This window comes from Kogia breviceps, chromosome 14 (genome assembly GCF_026419965.1).
Source record: "Kogia breviceps isolate mKogBre1 chromosome 14, mKogBre1 haplotype 1, whole genome shotgun sequence".
In the NCBI taxonomy this organism is placed as follows: Eukaryota; Metazoa; Chordata; class Mammalia; order Artiodactyla; family Physeteridae; genus Kogia; species Kogia breviceps.
The window spans coordinates 51,754,019-51,774,516 of NC_081323.1; the positions used below are offsets into that span (position 1 = coordinate 51,754,019).

The 20,498-nt window shown below is 43.8% G+C and overlaps 1 protein-coding gene across 2 annotated transcripts; it reads left to right on the plus strand.

Moving 5' to 3' along the window:
* The first annotated feature begins 3,473 nt into the window (after positions 1-3,473).
* On the plus strand, positions 3,474-17,468 carry SIRPB2 (signal regulatory protein beta 2). Of its 2 annotated transcripts, XM_067013169.1 has the most exons (6): positions 3,482-3,676; positions 11,231-11,596; positions 12,658-12,999; positions 13,545-13,610; positions 14,453-14,482; positions 14,682-17,012. In XM_067013169.1, the coding sequence occupies exons 1-6, from the start codon at positions 3,490-3,492 to the stop codon at positions 14,777-14,779; spliced, it is 1,089 nt and encodes a 362-aa protein (XP_066869270.1). In that variant the 5' UTR covers positions 3,482-3,489; the 3' UTR covers positions 14,780-17,012. The 2 variants fall into 2 exon arrangements, with proteins under 2 accessions (XP_058894350.1, XP_066869270.1); XM_059038367.2 differs by lacking the exon at positions 14,453-14,482 and having other exon boundaries at positions 3,474-3,676; positions 14,682-17,468.
* The last annotated feature ends 3,030 nt before the right edge of the window (positions 17,469-20,498 follow it).

Genomic DNA, 20,498 nt, shown 5'->3' on the forward strand with positions numbered 1-20,498 from the left:
CCACCATCAGTGGTCACAGCTGCCTGTGATTTACAAGTGATTTGTGGAAGATTTATGGTGGGGGCCACTGCAAAACCTCATGTTTGTCACCTTCTGATGCCCACACATCTTCCCCTCTCAATTTCTAGAGGGGCAATCATGCCTCTCCTTCTCTTTCATCTTCCAAATCTAATGCAAGCATCTCTCCTCAGTAGAACTGAATCCCAAGCAAACCTGGCAAGGAGTTCTGAAAAATGTGGTCCCCAGGGTTTAGCCCTTCTGATAAAGAGAACAGAGAAAGGAATGGAGATAAATGTTGATTACAAAAACACCAGTGCTGTTTTTTAAATTGTTTTTGGTTATTTTTTGCTGATGAGGTTGAATATTTTCCCTAGATTTGCTTACTGTGTTTTCCATTTTGTGGTAAACAATGAAGAAGCTGTTGTTTTACAAAGTTCCATTTTTGCAGAGAGAAGAAAGTCAATGTTAAGTGTGGACTTGTGTTTTATATATACCTCAGTTGCCCCTGTTGAAAACAATTTAGACTAACTCCTCAAGCTTGTAATAGACACCACCATTCCTGCAACAACCAAGTACCAAGTCCACTAACCAGGAGGAGAATCACTGCTCCTAGATACTGAGAAATTACTGGGAGCCAGTGCCCCACATGCTAATCATATGGCATCCTTTTTATGGTGAAGGGACAATTTTAATAATTTTTATGTACTTCCTTGAGCATTTTTCCTCCTCACAGTAGTCCAGTCCCTTACTGTGCATCTCTGTCCCTTATCAAAGATGGAGCCTAGGGCTTTCCTGGTGGCGCAGTGGTTGAGAGTCTGCCTGCTAATGCAGGGGACATGGGTTCGAGCCCTGGGCTCGGAGGATCCCACATGCCGCGGAGCAACTGGGCCCGTGAGCTGCAACTACTGAGCCTGCACATCTGGAGCCTGCGCTTCGCAACGGGAGAGGCCGCGATAGTGAGAGGCCCGCGCACCTCGATGAAGAGTGGCCCCTGCTTGCCACAACTGGAGAAAGCCCTCGCACAGGAACGAAGACCCAACACAGCAAAGATAATTAAATAAAACTCCTACCATCAACATCTTCTTTAAAAAAAAAAAAAAAATGGAGCCTAAGACTCATTGCCTCAATGAGGGGGCCAGAGGGATTCCAGCCAAAACAAAGAAGACCATCTGCTCAGAAGACTGTTGAGGTTAGGAAAGTCCTTACAGAAAGAAAGAAGGGGTTGTCTTCCCTATGATTTGATGAGGGTGGCAAGTAAGGGGGAGGAAGAGCAGGAGTTGAGATACTAGGGTCCTGGCAACCATACCCTGGGGTCAAAACTCTGGGGTGTGGTGAGAATGACGTATACAGACCCCAAGTATATTTAGAAATCCTAGGGCAGAAGGGATTTGACCTGGCTTCTTAGGGTGTCCAGGAACCTTCCTAGGGTGCCACAGACCACACAAGGGGTCATGTTCAACCTGACATCTGAGCAACAGATCAGAAATAGTGAGGGAACTGAATGTCTCCAGAAACTTGCAACCATGGTTAGCCCTACAGAACGTAATATTAGGGAGCCCTATGAAGGAGATTTTAAATCATGTGAATTTTGAACTCCATGGATACTTTTGGTAAATTACAAAAATATACATAGTTCTTTACCCCCTCCCTGTATCCACGCCCTTTGCGATCTGATTTTGCAGCTCCTCTTATTAAGAGGTGAAGTCTATTTTCCTTCCCTTGAATCTGGTCTGGTCTTGTGACTTCCTTTGGCCAAAAGAATGTGGCAGAAGTGACATTGTACCTTAGAACTTCTGCTCTTTCTCAAAACTTCCCCTCTCAATTGTGCAAGCCCAGACTAGCCTCCTGGAGAATGAGCAATCATATGGAGGAAAACTGAGGTGGCCCAGGCAACAGTCAGGCAACCCCAGTAGCAAAGCAACTTAGCCAACCTGCTGCAGATCTCAAATGCATGGCAATACCAGTCAAAAATCAGCAGAGATATGAAGAACCATGGAGCTGAGCCCAGAAGAAATTATCAAGCCACAGAATCACAAGTTAAATAAATGGTTATTGTTTTAAGTCACAACATTTTTGGTGTGATTTGTTACTCAGCAATTGTTAAACAATACAATGCCTTACCTATTAAAATTAATTAAACTAATTTTTTAAAAACTTGGGAATGAAAGAAATAGCTGAGAATGGAATTCACACAGATAAGTGGCTGATTCAAAAGTTCTCCTTTGAGGATGACATGGAGGTCCTGAGGGTCTGGTGGATTTTCTAGGCCTGTGGTCTGTTCAAAGAGGTTCCAATAGATGGGCCTCCTCAACAGGAGAACAAGTAGAGGAAGCAATGCAATTTAGCAGAGGTGCCAATGAAAGGCCATATAGGACCAGCCACACCTCAACAGACCCAGTGAAAAGTGCTCAGGGATGAAATTAGACCAACCTCCAAGACAGACCCAGACCTCAAGACAGTGTTCAGACCCAAGGCCCATTACTCCAACCCAGAAAGAAACTTCAGCTTCCTCTGCACCCAGGACCATCTGCATTAGGAAAGAAGAAGGGAAGCACTGAAAGCTTGAGCTTCTTTTTTTTCTAGAAAAGACTGAGTTAACCTAAGAGAGAATGATGGCAGCATATACAGCTTACTCCACCGCATACTTGCAAGCATATTTTTATTTTAATTTTACAGATCAATGATTGTCCTAGGGTCACACAGCCAGATCTGGGTAAAGCCAAGATTTGAATCCAGACAGTGCAGCTAAAGAGGCTGCCATACCTGGAAGAGCCTGGAATTAATTAGCACACTATTCTTTTCCTTCCTGATAGGCAGCATAATGGGGGTGGGGGGGTCTCAAGGAAGTTTAGATCAATTACAGAAAATTAAGGTGCCACAAACAGATTTTTGCACAATCCGAGTGTGTTACATTTGGACCCCAGGAAATGGAGGTTTAGAAAGTTGCCAACGATTACACAGTTAGGAAGAGAGTGTGTGCCTCCCTGCAATGCTAAAACGAGGCCTCTGGGAAGCTTGCTTTATAATAACTCCTTCTTAAGCAAATATCACCTCCTCTATTTCCTACATATTATGAATAATGATGGCTAATATGTTTAGCCTTTACATTATGCTAAGCCCTCACACACATATAGCATTCCTGCAACACCTTTCTTAGGAAGGGATTGTTACTGTCCCCATTTTGCAAATGAGGCAACAAAGGCTCAAAGATGACCAGTGACTTTGAAAAATCACACAGCCAGGAAGAGGCAGACCCAATTCTTGACCCAAAGTCAGGCTGACTTGAGGGCACACTATGATAGCCATGCTCATCTCCCTTCCAGGATGCCAAGGACAGGGCCTGGAAAAGGTCATTAAGTCTTTGACAGAGTGCTAACAGGAACTACTGCTCAGACACGAAAGCCGGAAACCTCTCCACCCAGCTTCTTCCTCTTACACCAGCAGCCCTGTCATGCTGTAGTGAAAATACTTCCCCAAGTATCCTTGGCCATGAGAAGCAGAAAAAGCCTTGCCCACAGATCTCACTTCAGACTCCAACACCGATCAGAGAATGGAATGGTGGCCAGTCTAGGAGACCACGGGAGGCACACTTTGCCCCAAGTGATGCCCACCCCTACCCGCCTGGCTCATTCACCTTCCTGCTCCTGGCTGCTGGCACTGCTCCTTATCCTCTGGGGTGAGTAGGATCTGGGACAGAACAGGATCCACCCCTGGCTGATCCCACAGAGAGGTGCCAGGAGGTGCTTGACCCCACCAGGATGGAGGGGGAGGGGGGAGCTGAGAACTTTCCTGATCCCAGCAGAGTGCAGACCAAGTGTTGAGAGAAGCAGAACTTCTTGGGCAGCACAGGGATGTTAAGCTCCCAGGCTCTGGGCTCATACTGCCAGGTTCTGGCTCAGACACTTGTATGCCTATCTACAAAGAACTGCTCTTTGGGGCCTTTCTCTAGGGGTACTGTATTAAATATAAAAATGGTGAGGCTCAGCCCAGGACCAGCTACATAATTTGCCCAGCCTTGTTAAAAATGAAAGTGCAGGTCCTTTGTTCAAAAAGTATTAAGAGCTGCAATGAACATTTTGGTACGTGACTCTTTTTGAATTATGGTTTTCTCAGGGTATATGACTCAGCAATAAAAAGAAATGATATTGAGATATTTGTACTGAGGTGGATGGACCTAGAGTCTGTCATACAGAGTGAAGTAGGTCAGAAAGAGAAAAACAAATACCGTATGCTAACACACATATATGGAATCTAAGAAAAAAAATTAAATAAATAAATAAATAAATAAATAAAAGGTCATGAAGAACGTAGGGGTAAGACGGGAATAAAGACACAGACCTACTAGAGAATGCACTTGAGGACATGGGGAGGGGGAAGGGTAATTTGTAACAAATTGAGAGAGTGGCATGGACATATATACACTACCGAACATAAAATAGATAGCTAGTGGGAAGCAGCCGCATAGCACAGGGAGATCAGCTCGGTGGTTTGTGACCACCTAGAGGGGTGGGACAAGGAGGGTGGGAGGGAGAGAGACGCAAGAGGGAAGAGATATGGGAACATATGTATATGTATAACTGATTCACTTTGTTATAAAGCAGAAACTAACACACCATTGTAAAGCAATTATACTCCAATAAAGATGTTTTTAAAAAGCATTAAGAATTTTAAGACAGCAGCAGTAGAGCATTAAGGCAAGCATGAGGCCTGTCTAAGCTTTGGGCCATGTGCAACAATACAAATCAAACATCCATGGGCCAAAATGAGACTAATCCTAGGACCCACCTCTTTGTTTGGAGGTTTCAATGAGATAATGCCTATAAATACCTGGCACGATGTAAAGATTTAATAACCTTTGACTATTATTATCATACCCATGTCTCCTCTAAGTCAGGATCAGGTTGATCTAGCTCCTGAGTTTTTTTTTTTTTTTTAAACATCTTTATTGGAGTATAACTGTTTTACAATAGTGTGTTAGTTTCTCCTTTACAACAAAGTGAATCAGTTATACATATACATATGTTCCCATATCTCTTCCCTCTTGCGTCACCCTCCCTCCCACCCTCCCTATCCCACCCCTCTAGGTGGTCACAAAGCACAGAGGTGAACTCCCTGTGCTATGCGGCAGCTTCCCACTAGCTATCTAATTTACATTTGGTAGTGTGTATATGTCCCTGCCACTCTCTCACATCGTCACCGCTTACCCTTCCCCCTCCCCATATCCTCAAGTCCATGCTCTAGTAGGTCTGTGTTTTATTCCCGTCCTACCACTAATCTCTTCATGACATTTTTTTCTTAGATTCCATATATATGTGTTAGCATATGGTATTTGTTTTTCTCCTTCTGACTTACTTCACTCTGTATGACAGACTCCAGGTCTATCCAACTCATTACAAATAACTCAGTTTCATTTCTTTTTATGGCTCAGTAATATTCCATTGTATATATGTGCCACATCTTCTTTATCCATTCATCTGTTGATGGACACTTAGGTTGCTTCCATGTCCTGGCTATCGTAAATAGAGCTGCAATAAACATTTTGGTACATGACTCTTTTTGAATTATGGTTTTCTCAGGGTATATGCCTAGTAGTGGGATTGCAGTGTCATATGGTAGTTCTATTTGTAGTTTTTTAAGGAACCTCCATACTGTTCTCCATAGTGGCTGTATCAATTTACGGGTTAAAGACCTAAATGTAAGGCCAGACACTATCAAACTCTTAGAGGAAAACAGGCAGAACACTCTATGACATAAATCACAGCAAAATCCTTTTTTGACCCATCTCCTAGAGAAAAGGAAATAAAAACAAAAATAAACAAATGGGATCTAATGAAACTTAAAAGCTTTTGCACAGCAAAGGATACCATAAACAAGACCAAAAGACAACCCTCAGAATGGGAGAAAATAGTTGCAAATGAAGCAACTGACAAAGGATTAATCTCCAAAATTTATAAGCAACTCATGCAGCTCAATAACAAAAAAACAAACAACCCAATCCAAAAATGGGCAGAAGAACTAAATAGACATTTCTCCAAAGAAGATATAAAGATTGCCAACAAACACATGAAAGAATGCTCAACATCATTAATCATTAGAGAAATGCAAATCAAAACTACAATGAGATATCATCTCACACCGGTCAGATTGGCCATCATCAAAAAATCTAGAAACAATAAATGCTGGAGAGGGTGTAGAGAAAAGGGAACACTCTTGCACTGCTGGTGGGAATGTAAATTGATACAGCTCCTGAGTTTTGAGCCTTCTGGGTACAACTCATCTTCTGATCCCAGAAAGCTCTGATCCACCCGACAAGATGCATGGCTATCAGTGGGCTCATTCCACCACCTGCCCATGTGGGTCTCTGCCTCAAGCCCTACTGAAATCTAGATTCTGTTCATCACACCTAGGGTCCTCCAGAATTGTCACCCCCAAGAGAGGCCCCAGTGGACCCTGGTGTGGAGTCAGACCTGGATGCTCCCTCATTCACTGGCTGTGACTTGGGGCACAACTTCTCTTCTTCCAGCTGGTTTTCTCGAGGAAAATGTGAATCATAATTCTTATTAACTCGTTTCACAAAGACTTTTGAGTGTCCGTTACATGTTAGGCACTAGGATAGGAAATCATATATCTAAACTAACTGGGATAAAGTATATTCAAAATATTTTTGAAAAATATTGATTTCTGTCATGCTTCCAAAAGGGAACCCCTCAACAGGAATCATGAAAAACCAGAACATGCAGATGGGAAATGGGTGGAAAGGAATCCCAGAGCTGTGGGAAAGGAACTGGTCCAGCTCCACAACCAAGGTAGAGACAAAGCACCGAGGACATTTCCCAAAGTCCATGTGACAACATAGAAGGAGAATCAAGAAAGAGAGAGAGAGGGGGGTGTGGGGCACAGGGCCATATTCCAGGCTCCAGTTTCCTCCCTGCTATTTCATTTTCCCAGGCTCACTCCAACTGGAATAAGAATCATGAGACTTTCTGAGCCCTCATCTCCCCCCACTGCCTCTTCTCCATTAGTTCTCCCTTTCTCATCACACATAGAAGCTTCATCTTCATAAATTTTTAACAGGTTTATTGAGGTATAATTGGCATACAATAAACTGTACATATTTAAGGTGTACAATTTGACAAGTTTTGTGGGCATTGGACATTTCACACTTGTGAACTTATCACCAAGATAATCAAGATGAGGAATACATCAAACACCCATAAAAGTTTCCTTGTGATTCATCCTTTCCACTCCTCCTCCTCCCCAGGCAACAGCTTATCTGCTTCCCATCACTATAGAGTAGTTTGCTTTTTCTAGAATTTTATACAACAAACATCATACAGTATATACTCCTGTTTGCCTGGCTTCTTTTACTCATTGTAATTATTCTGAGATTCATTCATATTGTTGCACATATCAATAGTCATTTCCTTTCATTTCTAGCTACTGTATGGATAAACCACAGTTTGTTTTTCCACTAACCTATTGACAGATATTTGTTTAGTTCACAGTTTGGGGCTATTACAAATAAAGCATCTATGAACATTCATATAAAAGTCTGTGTGGACATATGCTTTCATTTCTCTTGGGAAAATGCCTAAGAATAAAATGACTGGATCATATGGTAGGTGATTGTTTAACTTTTTACACTGCCAAAGTGTTTTCCAAAGTGGTTGTACCACTTTACATTTTCATCATCAATGTAGGAGGATAACATTTCCCCCACATCCTTGCCAACACTTGGTATAGTCAGCCTTTCCAATTTTAGTCGTTCTAAAAGGTGTGTAGTGATATCTGATTGTAGTTTTAATTTGCATTTCCCTAATGTGTAATGATGTTGAATATCTTTCACGTGCATTTTTTTTGATGAGGGTCTGTTCAACTCCCATTTTTAAATTGTGTTTCTTATTATTGAGTTTTGAGAATTCTTTATATATTCTGGTTACAAACCTTTTATCAGATGTATGCTTTGCAAAGATTTGCTCCTACTCTGTGGCTTGTCTTTTCTTCTTTCCAAGTGTCTTTTGAACTCCTTTTAAGAGTTCTTAATTTTTTTATCAATTTGTTCTTTTATCAATCAAGATTTTGGTGTTGTATCTAAATATATGGTAGAATTCACCAGTGAAGCTATCTGGACTTGGACTTTTCTTTGTGGAAAGGTTTTTAAAACAAATTAAATGTTTTAAATAGATAGAAACATCTATTTATCTCTTCTTGAGGTAGCTTTGGTAGTTTGTGATTTTCAAGAAATTTGTTTGTGTTGTCAAGTATATATAGCCATGAAACTTGTTAATAACAATGTTTAATTATCCTTTTAATATCTGTAAAATCTGTACTGGTGTCACCTCTCTCATTCCTGATACCTATCTCTAGCTCTCACACTCTCTTTCTCTTTCTCTCACTCTCCTTCTCTCCTATTCAGAAGGGTTAGAGATGTATTATTTTTAATGATCTTCTCAAAGATTTTATTATTGTTGATTTTCTCTATTGTTTTTGGTTTTCTACTTTCTTGATTTTCACTCAGATCTTTGTAGTTTCCTTTCTTTTATTTACTTTTGATTTAATTTGCTCTTTTTTTCTATTTTAAGATGAAACTACGGTCATTCATTTAAGTCTTTTCTTCTTTCCTAAATAAGCATTTAATGCTAAAATATCCACCAGCTTAAGCAGCATGCCACAGACTTTAATGCTGTGTTTTCGTTTTCATTCAGGTCAAAATACTTCCTAATTTCCCTATTATTTTGTTTTTGACTCGTGTGTTATTTAGTTTTCAAACATCTGAAGTTTTCCAGGCATCTGTCTGTTACTGATTCTACTAATTTAAATCCATTGTGGTCAAAGTTCATGCTTTTCATGACTTGAATTCTTTTAAATTTATTGAGACTTTTTTATGACTCAGAACATGCTCTATCTTTGTAAATGTTCCTTGTACGATTGAAAGTAACTGTATATCCTGCTATTTGGGAATATAATTTTTTGTAAATATCAATTAGACTAAGTTGTTGATAGTATTTTTTAAATCTTCTGTATTCTTTCCGATTTTCTGCCTACTTGTTCTATCAACTATTGAAATAAGGATATTGAAATCTCAGACTGTAACTGTGAATTTGTCTGTTTCTCCCTGCAGTTCAGTTGGTTTTTGCTTCATATACTTTCAAGTTCTGTTATTAGGTGCATAAATGTTTGGGAGTTTTGTGTCTTCTTGATTATTTTACCCCTTTATCATTATCAAATGGCATTCTTTATTCCTGGAGATATCTTTTGTCCAAGATCTACTTTATCTGATATTAATATAGCCACTCCAGCTTTTGATTAGTGTTAGTATGATATATCTTTTTTCCATCATTCTTCTTTTAACATATCTGCACCTTTATATTTAAAGTGGAGTTCTTGTAGGCAACATGTAGTTGGATATTACTTTTTTGTCCAATCTGACAATCTCTAACTTTTACTGGGAATATTTAGACTATTTACATTTAAAGTAATTTTTGATATGATTAGGTCTAAATCTATTACTTTCCTATCTGTTCTACTTGTTCTTTGTTCCCTACTTCCTCTTTTTCTGTTTTCATTTGGTAATTTAATATTTTTATAATGCTAGTTTCTCTCCTTTATTGGCTTATTAGCTATAACTTTATTTTGAAGCTTAGTGGTTGTTTTAGGGTTTATAATATACCTCTTTAATTTATCAACATCTACCTTAAGTGATATCATACCATTTCACATATAGTATAAGAACCTTATGATGGTATACTAACATTCTCCCCACACCAGCCTTTATTCTATTATTGCCTTAACTTTACTTACACATGCACTATAAGCCTCACAATAGAATGTTACTATATTTTATTATTTTGGGACCTTGCTTTCTAGATTTCCTAGGTGAGACCAGAGCACTTCTCTCTAGGTAGAGTACTCCCTTCTGTGTTGTCTACCCATTGCCCTGTCGATCATGAGGTTTTCAGGTTTTACAGGTGGGAGCAGGCATTATTCTCAGCCCTGTGCTGAGTGATGGGCACAGTTTGGCACATCCATGTGAGGAAACTACCTGAGGCCAGGGGAAGAACCACCAGAAAGAATTAGAGAGAACAAGGTCTGACTGACTCAAATAGTGGTGTTTGGGGGTGGGTGTTTGCCAAACTTCCTCGAACTAAGGACAAATGAAATTCCTAGGATTGAATGGGGGGTGTCACTTGGTCACAGCTGTGAGGCAGTTCTTAGTGGCTAATGGTACATGCCTAGCTGACGATGGGGGGAAATGAATTTAGAATTCCACAACCCTTCCCCAGATCCTGTTAGAAGGGAATGTTTGCTTCATTCTACTCCCCTACCTCACTCCCAACTGAGAAACACCATGATACAAAATTAAGTCCTGGAATGAGACCAAGTTATTCCCAAGGCCTGATGGAAGCACAGATGAAGTGAAACTCGGGGCACAAAGCTGATGACCTGGTAGTGAGCAGAATTTTGAGGCTGTTGATCTGAGTCCAAATCCTGGCCATGACACCTACTGAATGCATGGTTCCCCTCAGGTCCTGCACCTCCCTGAGCATTAGCTTTCTCTCAGAAATGGAGAACCTCACAGAGCTCTTGGAGGGAGTACCTGAGTTGCTGTTCATAACCCAGGTGTAGAAGAACTTCCATGGGAGAGCTTGGCCTTCCTTCTCTGTGCCCAGCCTCAAGCCAAACTCAATAGTTCAACCTATCTTCTTCTTATAAGGTCACCAGCTATATTGGGTTAGGACCCACCTAATTTTAACTTAAGCACCCATTTAAAGACCCTATCTCCAAATGGGATCTCATTCTGAGGTACTGGGAGTTAGGACTTCAGTATATGAATTTGTGGAGGAGGCAAAATTCAGCCCAATTAGAAGTGATCGTGGGAAAGCTACCTAACTCTTTCTGGGTTCTCAATGTCTTCTATTGTAAGATGGAGATGATGCTGCCAACTTCTAAGGAGTGTTGGAGGAATAAATGAGATAATACATGCATTGCCTGGCACATGGTGAGCACTCAAGTGCCATCTATTACTCATAAGTAATCCATTTAATAGCCCTGCTCTCTCTCTCTCTCCAGCCAGCTGCTTCATCTCCTCTTTTACTTCCCTCTCCAACAACACCCCTCAAGTGTTCTAAGTAATTGTTATTGACCAGCTGATGGCTGGTTTATGTTAAGTTTGCTCTTAGGGCTCCAAGTCCCTCTAGCCCAGCACAAGGCCTTTCTTCCTCTGTTACAGGAGCTTCTGAGCAGAGCAAGGGGGGTAAGTGGCAGGTCCTGCAGCCTGAGGGCCCCATGCTGGTGGCAGAAGGTGAGACACTCCTGCTGAGGTGTACAGTAGTCGGCTCCTGCACTGATTACATAATAAAATGGGTCAAGGTGAGCAACCAGAACCAGGAGGAAATTTATAACTTCAAACATGGCTTCTTCCGCGGGGTGATGCCCATGATCCTGAAGACACTGGAACCACTTAATTGCGACTATTCCATCTATATCCACAATGTCACCACGAAACATGCTGGAACCTACCACTGTGTGAGACTTGATGGCTTGAGTGAGCACTCAGGAAAGAAGCTGGATGAGGGCACCTCCGTGCTTGTGAAGAGTGAGTATCAGGCCCTGCAGGTCATAGCATTATGCTCTGATCTGTCTCCCTGCATCAGTCACCTTTATCCACAATCATGCTGCACACACAAAATCTCAGTGGCATATAACAATTAGTATGTCTCACTCACACATTTACAGGCAGCTGGGGTGGTTCTGTTCTACATGTCTCATTCCAGGGCCCAGACATATTTCTCATGGAGATGGAAGAAGCACAAGAGGGCAAGTCCCAACACCCTAAGCACATTTCAAGCTTCTACTCATATAATGTCTGCTAACAGCCCATTGGCTAAAGCAAGTCACATGGCTGAGGTCAAACTTAAGAGATAAGGAAGTGTACCTGGCCACCATGAATCCACAGCAAGAGTATGGATGTGCCACACTATCAGAGGAGAGTCAAGAACTGGGGCTGATCATTTAATCCCCAAGTAATCAGTCATACCATCTATAAGTCTACCATTGGTGACCTGGGCACCCAAATCCTGGGTCTGTCATTCAGTAGAAGTGCGTTCTTAAATTAGTCACTTCAGCTCTATCTCCTTCAACTGCTTAACTTGCAAAATAGGCAAGAAAATTCCTACTTCAAGGGATAGTCAGGTGATGAAATAGAAGAATTGATGTTTGTGAAACCCCCGTAAACCGTTGACATGGAAGGTGTCCATCTACGTGTGTTGGGCTCGGAGGGGTTCATTTTAACTTAATACAAGAATTTCAGGAAGTCTTCTCTGACTCCTTCCAAGCTTCTCTTAGTCCTTCAGTCCTCTGGGTTTCCAACCTCAGGGGGATTTTCTGGACCATCTCCACTCCCAAACTGAGAACTTCTCCGGGGCAGGACATTTGTGGGTCTTTGCAAGCTTCCTTTTCCCCAATCTTAGCATCTGCACATAGTAGGTACTGAGGATTCCTTTACTGAGTGAATCAATTAGTGAATAATAAGGGAATGTGGGAGGGAGTGACTGAGTGAAGAAAACAGGGGAAGGAAAGGGACGGTAGATATGAGGGAGGAAATGATTGGACTGTGGAGGGAGAGAGAGAACAACAAAGTCTTCTCTTTGACTGCAGGAGCTGGGGACCCAGAGCCAGACCTCTGGATCACCCAACCCCAGGAGTTGGTGTTGGCAACCACTGGAGACACTGTCTTCCTGAACTGCACGGTGCTTGGAGATGGTCCCCCTGGACCCATCAGGTGGTTTCGGGGAGCTGGTCTGAGCCGGGAGGCCATTTACAACTTTAGAGGCACCTCTTACCCCAATGTGACAGCGGTCCGGGCTTCCAACAATGACTTCAGCATTCTTCTGCATGGCATCTCCACTGAGCATGCAGGCACTTATTACTGTGTGAAGTTTCAGAGGAAACCCAACAGGCAATACCTATCTGGACAGGGCACCAGGCTGAGAGTCAAAGGTGAGACTGGTGGTTTAGGAGATGTTGGGGGAGAGGGAGAGGTGGTCCACAAGGAAAATTTCATCATGTCCCAAACAATCTAGCTCTTCTTAGCCTCAAGGCCTTTACATAAGCTATTCCCTCTGCCTGGAATGCTTTCTCCTTTTCTACGGAGAACTACTCATCCTTCAAGGCCCAGCACAAATAGCCCCTCCTCTGTGAAATCTTCTCCTTCTCCCAGGCAGAGTTAATTTACCCCCATTCTGCACTCTACAGAACTTTTTACAGACTGTTAATGATTCAACAAACATCTATTGCATGCCTGTTGACTACTCTACACTGTACTAGGTGCTGCAGACACTGCAGTGAAGCAAGCATTGTCCCTACCCCAGAGAGGCTCGTGCAGGTCTAAATAGTCCTTCATAGTTACAGGGCTTGACTTCTAGCCCCCATCCCAGGCAGAAACTGGCAGACTCATCTCAGGGACCCCAGCTCCTAACACAGGGACTCAAGAAGTGGAGTGATAGAAAGAAAGAGGAGTGTGAGACCACTTCTCTCCCTTGCAGCAAAGCACACTTCTCTCCAAGAGTCAGAATTCACCAATGAACGTGCAGCCAAGGTATTTCCATCAGGTGAGTATACCTATGTCCAGGGGCGTTAACCAGGCTCCCACAGGTAAGTGGGGCCAGAGATGGCTTGGCCATGGGAAGGGTGCAGTCCCAGACTTCTATGGCCCTTCTGCCACTAAGACAGCTCCCAGGACTCCATCTCAGCTGCAGAACCAGAACCCAGAGAACCACATTAAAGCTCAATCAAAGGAAGGACTTTCTAACAGTCAGTGCTAACTGTTCAGTGGGCAGTCTTGCTTACGAGGTGGTGAGCTCCCCGTGATTCAGAGCAAGGCTACACTATGAAGCTATGCACAACTGTGCTGAAGAATGTGGCTTTGTAGCCAGGCTTCCTGGACTGAGCCCCTTTCTAACTGTGGGATTATGGACAGGTTGCCTTACTCCTTGAATCTCTGGTGCCCTGCTCTGTGATCTAGGGGGAAGAAGGGAGATAACAAAACAGAGAATCTACCTCGTGGGGTTATGTACAGATACAATGGGGCCACATGTGTCAAGTGCCCAGAACTGTGCCTGTCACATCACCTCAAGGTACACTCAAGGGCACTTGATAACTGGGGTGAACTTGGAATAGAGGTGACCAGGTTAACTTCCCTGATGCTCAGCCCTGTTCCTGCCATTCTTGGGAGCCAAACTACTTGGTCCCATCACTACTTTGACACATGTAGACCTGAGAAAATCACTTCCCCACTCTGGATCTGTCTCCTTATCTATACAAGCTGGATTGCTATCCTACCTTGCAAGATTAGTTTGAGGATTATATAAGGCAATTAGGAAGTGCTTAGCTCAGAGCCTAGGACAGAGGAGCTGAGCAGTCTATAATGAAAGCAATTTTCTATTGTTATCAGAGGTCAGAGACGCTGTCAAGATGATTAAAGGTAAAGGTAGGATATTGGGCAAAGGCTCTTCGAGCCTGGGACAGGGGGATGGGAGGTCTTTGATCTCTTCCAGGGTAAAAAGGATGAGGCCCCAGAGGTTATATAGAAGTTTGACCCAACTTCACCATAGAGGCACTGAGGTGTGGGCTGTTGGGGGCTCAGCTGGGGTCCTTCCTGAGCTTTCCTCTGTGTCCACCAGGCCTCCTGTCTGTGCTCACTCTTGCGGTCCTGGGGCTGAAAGCAGTGACCTTGGCTGCACTCCTAATAGCCCTGGCTGCCCACCGGAGGAACCTTTGACAAGAAGATGTCAAAAATTCAGGCCCAGCAGAGCTGTGCGCATCTTGGCATGGGACATGGGGTATGGATGACTGGTCAGCCCTAGAGTGGGTCCTCTAAGAGAGGGCCAGGGACTTCCCATTCATTCTTCTGGCTCCAATTCCAGCCTCCAGTTGCCCTCAGGCCTCATGACGAACTCCAGATTTCCTACATCCAATTTCCTTTCACCTGGCGAAATTCCCCATTTGGCACTGGGCTCCCCCTCTGATTTACCTTCCTCTCTCTTCTCAGCCTGTTCAAGCCCTCCTTGTCCTTCAAGGCCTTGCCCGGGTCTCTCCTCGAGGCCCTTGCTCCTGCTGCAGCCCCTTCTGGAGGGCTTGCCCCCTTGCTCCCCACTCCACATTTTCTCTTCCTTCAAGATGCAACTCAGAGTCCTTCCCAGAAGGTTTCCCTGAGTGTCTCTGAGCCCAACCAGACCACCTGTGCCCCTCCATCTACATCCTTCCTTCCTCCTTTCCTGCCTTCTTTCCTTCTCTACTGTGGCTGGCTTGGGTGGCTGCGACAGTTAGAATGCAAGTTTGGCAACTTTAACAAAACTCTTAAATAACAGTGGCTCAAATCAGAAGAAAGTTGGTTTCTTTAGTAATATTCCAGTATAAGCCGGCCAGGCAATTCAGGGTCTCCCTGGTATTGAGACCCAGGATTCCTTGATCTTGTTGTTACCAGGTCCATATCCCAGGCAGAAAGACCAGGGAAAGAAGTAGTGAAGGGGAGAATGACACTTCCCTTCAAGGTCACAGCTGGGAATTTGTCCACATCACCTCTAATTGGCTGGAATGTGGTCACATGGCCACACCTAGCTGCAAGGAAGGCTAGGAAATGTAGTCTTTATTCTAGCAAGGTGTGCCCAGCTAAAGTATGTCCCTAGAGAATCAGAGAGTAAACATCAGTAGATAACCAGTGATCTCCACCTCTGTGGCATAGAGACAGTTTCTTAACTTGTTCCGTGGGACACCTGAATTCAATTCCCAGATGAAATGGCATCTCTTTAGACCTCCACCTCCACTAGGGCAGCATAATGGAGGGCAGTAGTTCCAAGAAGAGAATACTTTGCCCCCCAGGGGGTATGTGGCAATGTCTAGAGACATTTTTGATTGTCACAACTTGGGGGGTACTATTGTCATCTAGTGGGTAGAGGTCAGGGATGCTGCTAATTATCCTATAATGCACAGGGCAGACCCCACAACTGAGAGTTATGTGGCCCAAAGTGTCAGTAGTACCGAAGTTGAGAAGCCCTGGTGTAGGGGAAAGCATGTATTCCTTGGAGTCAGACACGCCCGATTTCTAATCCTGAAGCCCCCACTCCCTCCCTGTCCACCATTAGTAACAAATTGCACCTCTTGGAACATCGAGGACAATCACCTGGACTCTCTGCCCTGTATAAGAAGCAATTCAATTCAACATCGACTGAGGGCTTACTATGTGCTATGCGCTCTGTGTACACTCAGTGCATGCAAACTCCCTTTCCTCTTTCCACACAAACATTTATTAGCACCTATTAGGTGGGGAAGTGGATTAGTCTGGATGTTTTTCATCATAACAAACAGAAAAGCAGCTGGAATAACAGTAAGTCTAAGGGGCCATTAATTTAGTCTGAATGTTTTGTGCCAGTTTCAGCATATCGATAACCAGTGCTGTGGTTGGACTGGCCCTTGTGGTTGGTATTATGAGTGCAAGATGCCCTTCAGTGATACTCATCAGGGTACTCTGAAGAAACAGAGGCTTATTACATTACAAGACCTGGAAATTACACAGCATTCCTGGGGCCACACAGCGAGGTCACAGGGAAAGAGAAAGAGAGAGAAAGAGAAAGAGACAGCACCTGGGGTTCTGTTTTATTGGGGTTGATGATTTTGTGGGCTCACTCTTTATTGCTAAATTTAAAACTTAAGAGTGGGAATTTAAAGCCCAGGAAGAGGAAAAAAAAAACAACAACAACTGGTAGCTCAAATGATCAGTTACTGAACACAAACAAATCTTAAAACAAAGGAACCTCTATGGGGGAAGATGGCCTGACTCTTTATCTAGCTGGCAATGTGTTTATTCAAGATAAACACATTGAAGGGGATGCCTCTTTGAAATGGATGCCTCAACAATCAAACCTTAAATCAGATAATCGGTTACAAAAAAGGAAAAAGAAACTAGTGTCAAGGTTTACACTGCACTGAGAATTGAATAAATCATTGAATTACCAGATATCAGAAGAAAGGGTAGATATAGTAAATTGAATAATGTCTGCCACAAAAGATATCTAAGTCCTAATCCTTGGAACCTGTTAATGTTACCTTACATGGCAAAAAGAACTTTGCAGATGTGATTAAAGATCTGTAAATGGAGCAGTGGTCCTGAATTATTCAGGTGGGCCCTAAATGCAATCAAAAGTGTCCTGATGAGAGAGAGACAGAGGGAGATTCCACCCAGAAGAGGAGGAGAAAGCAATGTGACCACAAAGGCAGAGATGGGAGTGATGAGGCCATAAGCTAAACAATGCTGGCAGCCACAAGAAGCTGGAAGAAGCAAGGAGCAGATTCTCCCCGGTGTCTCTGGAGGGAGCATGGCCCCCTTACACCTTGATTTCAGCCCAGTGATACTGATTTCATCCTCTGGCCTCCAGAAACAGGAGAGAATAAATTTCTGTTGTTTTATGCCATCAGATTTGTGGTAATGTGTTACAGCAGCCATGGGAAACTAATAGCATGGAACTGGGCCTCTGAAATAACTGGAGGTGGTTGCCTTCTCTGCCCCTGAAAATCTCCTCACCCTGACAGGGTCCTGCATAGTCTGGTCCCTGCAACACCCCCCCCCAAGATCTTATCTCCCACCACCACCTTTTAAACTGACTCTACTCTGGCACCCATGTGGGCCTTGGCCACACACATTCCCTAATTCAGCCAATTTTCCACATAACTGTTTCTTTCAAGAAGCCTCCCGAGATCACCCCCTCCACCACGACATCTTCCTCCTTCTCATTTCCCATTTGCAGCCTAAGTTTTCTTCTCAGCACTTACTGCTACGTGTAAATGTGAGTGCATGTGTATTTATTTCCTTGATGATTATTAGCTGTCCCCACTAGAATTTGAGCTCACTGAGGGCAGGAACCTAACTTTTCACTAGTGTAGCCCCTTACATTCCATCATAAAAAGTAGCTGAAGGCTGACAACATGCCAGGCGGGTGATGGAAGGTGGAACTAGAGAGTGGGACCGGGGTAAGGCCAGGATGGGAACAAAGGTGTGGATGAAATTGGAGGGGTCTGGGATGAAACTTGGGGACGAAGTGAGCTTTGAAGGGTGGGGGAGCATGTAGTACTGGGAGTGGGGTTATGGGAGAAAGGGGTGGGGCTTGGTGGGTCAGGAGTGGGTGATGGTGGATCTTCAAGGTCGGGGGGAGCCTGGAGCTGGTAGTGGTTGTGGGACTTGGGGGTGGAGGCGGAGGGGGGGCAGGTGGGCAGGGGCAGGGGCTGGAGGTAGGAAGGTGGCGGGGCCTTCAGCACCACCCGCTACCCAGTTTTGTTAAGGACATTTAGATAAATGTTAGGAAAATGTAGTTTCAACTTCACACCCTCACATTCCCTTCTAATCAAATTGTGGCCCTAAATACCTCCAGTCAGATCATCTGGAGCTGCGTCCAGAAACCAACCATGGAAGCACAGTCCTATAGGCCAAAGAGAGACAGTGGTGGTTTAGTGGTTGGGAACACAAGGCTCATATCTGAGATGCCTGGATTCAGACTCATTTAGGAATCTAGGGTTCCCCATTTATAAAACGGAAATGATAATAGAACTCACTTCATGGAGTTGTCATGAGGATGAGTATGTTAGTGTATTTAAGGTTCTTTGAAGAGTGTCTGGGACATAGTAAGTGTTCAGTAAACATTAGCTATCAGGTAGTTTTACAGGGGAAGGATACCCAGAGGCCTCTGGAGGAGGGGCCAGGGATGTCCTGGCATAAGAAAGGGTTTTCCCAGGGGCACAAAAGTGAAGAGGGGTGACAGTTGGAATCAGGGACTCAAATACCAGTTGAGGAGCTGGACCGTGGGGAGCCAATCACCTCCAGACCTTGAAGCTGGGGTAAGTCATCAATCAGTTTCCAGGGTGGAAAGACCTTGCTTGTAGCTGAGCAGGAGCGTAGTGTAGAGTGAGCCCCCAGGCTCTTGGGCTTTCTGGGAAGTTGGAGGGTATCTGGGGTGGACACAGCTATGAAAGGGGAAGGAACTGGGAACCAGGGCTGGTGTTGGATGCCCGGCAATGGAAAGGAGAGAGTCACACCACAGAAAACGGTCCTTCCTCCCACACATCCCACCAGGACCTAGTGCAGCTGAAAACCTGCTTTTAATAGAGTGAACCTAGACCCTGATTCATTTAACATATAAACTTAAAAGTATTTTTTGCATGGTTTTGATATATACCAAATTTCCCAGGAATGCAACTGCTGTGTCCATCAAGGGAAGACTGAACTTTGTGTTGTTCATAATCTTACTGAGGCTTTTTTTTTAAACCATTTTGAAAAATTACATCACCCACAGCAGCACAGTAACATTTTAATCAACCATAATACAGCCCTGTGCATAGAGGCCAGCATCTAACTGTTCCATTTTGCTTTGTGCTGTTCTTATACCTGAGGATTGAAATACAGATCATTTTATTCCAATTACTATCCTTTCTTTTCTCCAGTTAGGGCATGATATTGGTTTTCTCAGTGCATGTAGGTCAGTTTTATTATCTCTGGATTCCATTTAAGGCAGTAAAGGGGTGATACAAAATGTTTGTTATGAAGATGGGTCGGAGTGTTAGACCTGAACGGTCTCCGAGGGATCCCAGCTCGCCCAAGAACCGCCAAGAGTCGAGAGTCGCTGTAACACGCAAGAGGTTTATTAGGAGCCGGTGCACCGGGGTTCCTTGGTCCTCACGCAGGAGGCCGAAGAGGAACCCCGCCCAAGCGGAATCACATACATTTTATAGCTTTCATTTTTCATTATGCAAAGTGTGGATATATCGAGGGTTTTTTTTTCTCATTGGTTTGTTTGTTCCGGACCGGAGTGGGGACTTGGCTCTAGTTCCTTGATTGGTTGGCTGTCGGATGCCTACTTTACATTTACCGGAGTGGGGTCTTGGCTCTAGTTCCTTGATTGGTTAGCTGTCGGATGTCTACTTTACATTTTCGTGTTTTTGTGGTGGGGGGTTGAGTCACATGAGTTATGGTTGGCTAGGGCGACCTTTAAACTCTGGCTTAATCATTCTTATCACCCGCCATACTGGTTTGCTCGAGGTCTCATCCCCCGCCATACTTGTTTGCTCGGAACGGTTTCTGCCCAGGGGGGACATTCCAGTATCTTATTGCCAGCCGAAAAAGCTCAAAAGTATCTATAGGGAAGTAGGGGTGTAAGTATAGTTAAGGCCCTACATGAGAAGGCTGTGAACACTGGGCTGGCCCACCTCCAACCTCCCACTTTTTATAATGTAGGCCCTGAGGTCCAGAGGCCCAGAGAGGGCAAGAGGCCTGCTCTTGTCACCCAGCTTGTCCAGCAAGAGCCCAGCTCACAACAATAGTGAACACTAAAGGCAGCGACTCTGTAGCCACTCACTTCGAGACTGTATGTTTGTGAGTCTCTCATTTTTCCTAGTCACAAAGGCATCTGTTTTATGGAAAATGAAAATTTTTATTTATTGAAATTAGGTCATAT

Bases quoted from the DNA above. Each gene is read 5' to 3' on its own strand.
- SIRPB2 (XM_067013169.1), top strand. From the start codon at position 3,490: ATGAGAAGCAGAAAAAGCCTTGCCCACAGATCTCACTTCAGACTCCAA. The intron at 3,677-11,230 runs GTGAGTAGGATC...CCTCTGTTACAG, and splicing joins ACTGCTCCTTATCCTCTGGG to GAGCTTCTGAGCAGAGCAAG. The intron at 11,597-12,657 runs GTGAGTATCAGG...CTTTGACTGCAG, and splicing joins CACCTCCGTGCTTGTGAAGA to GAGCTGGGGACCCAGAGCCA.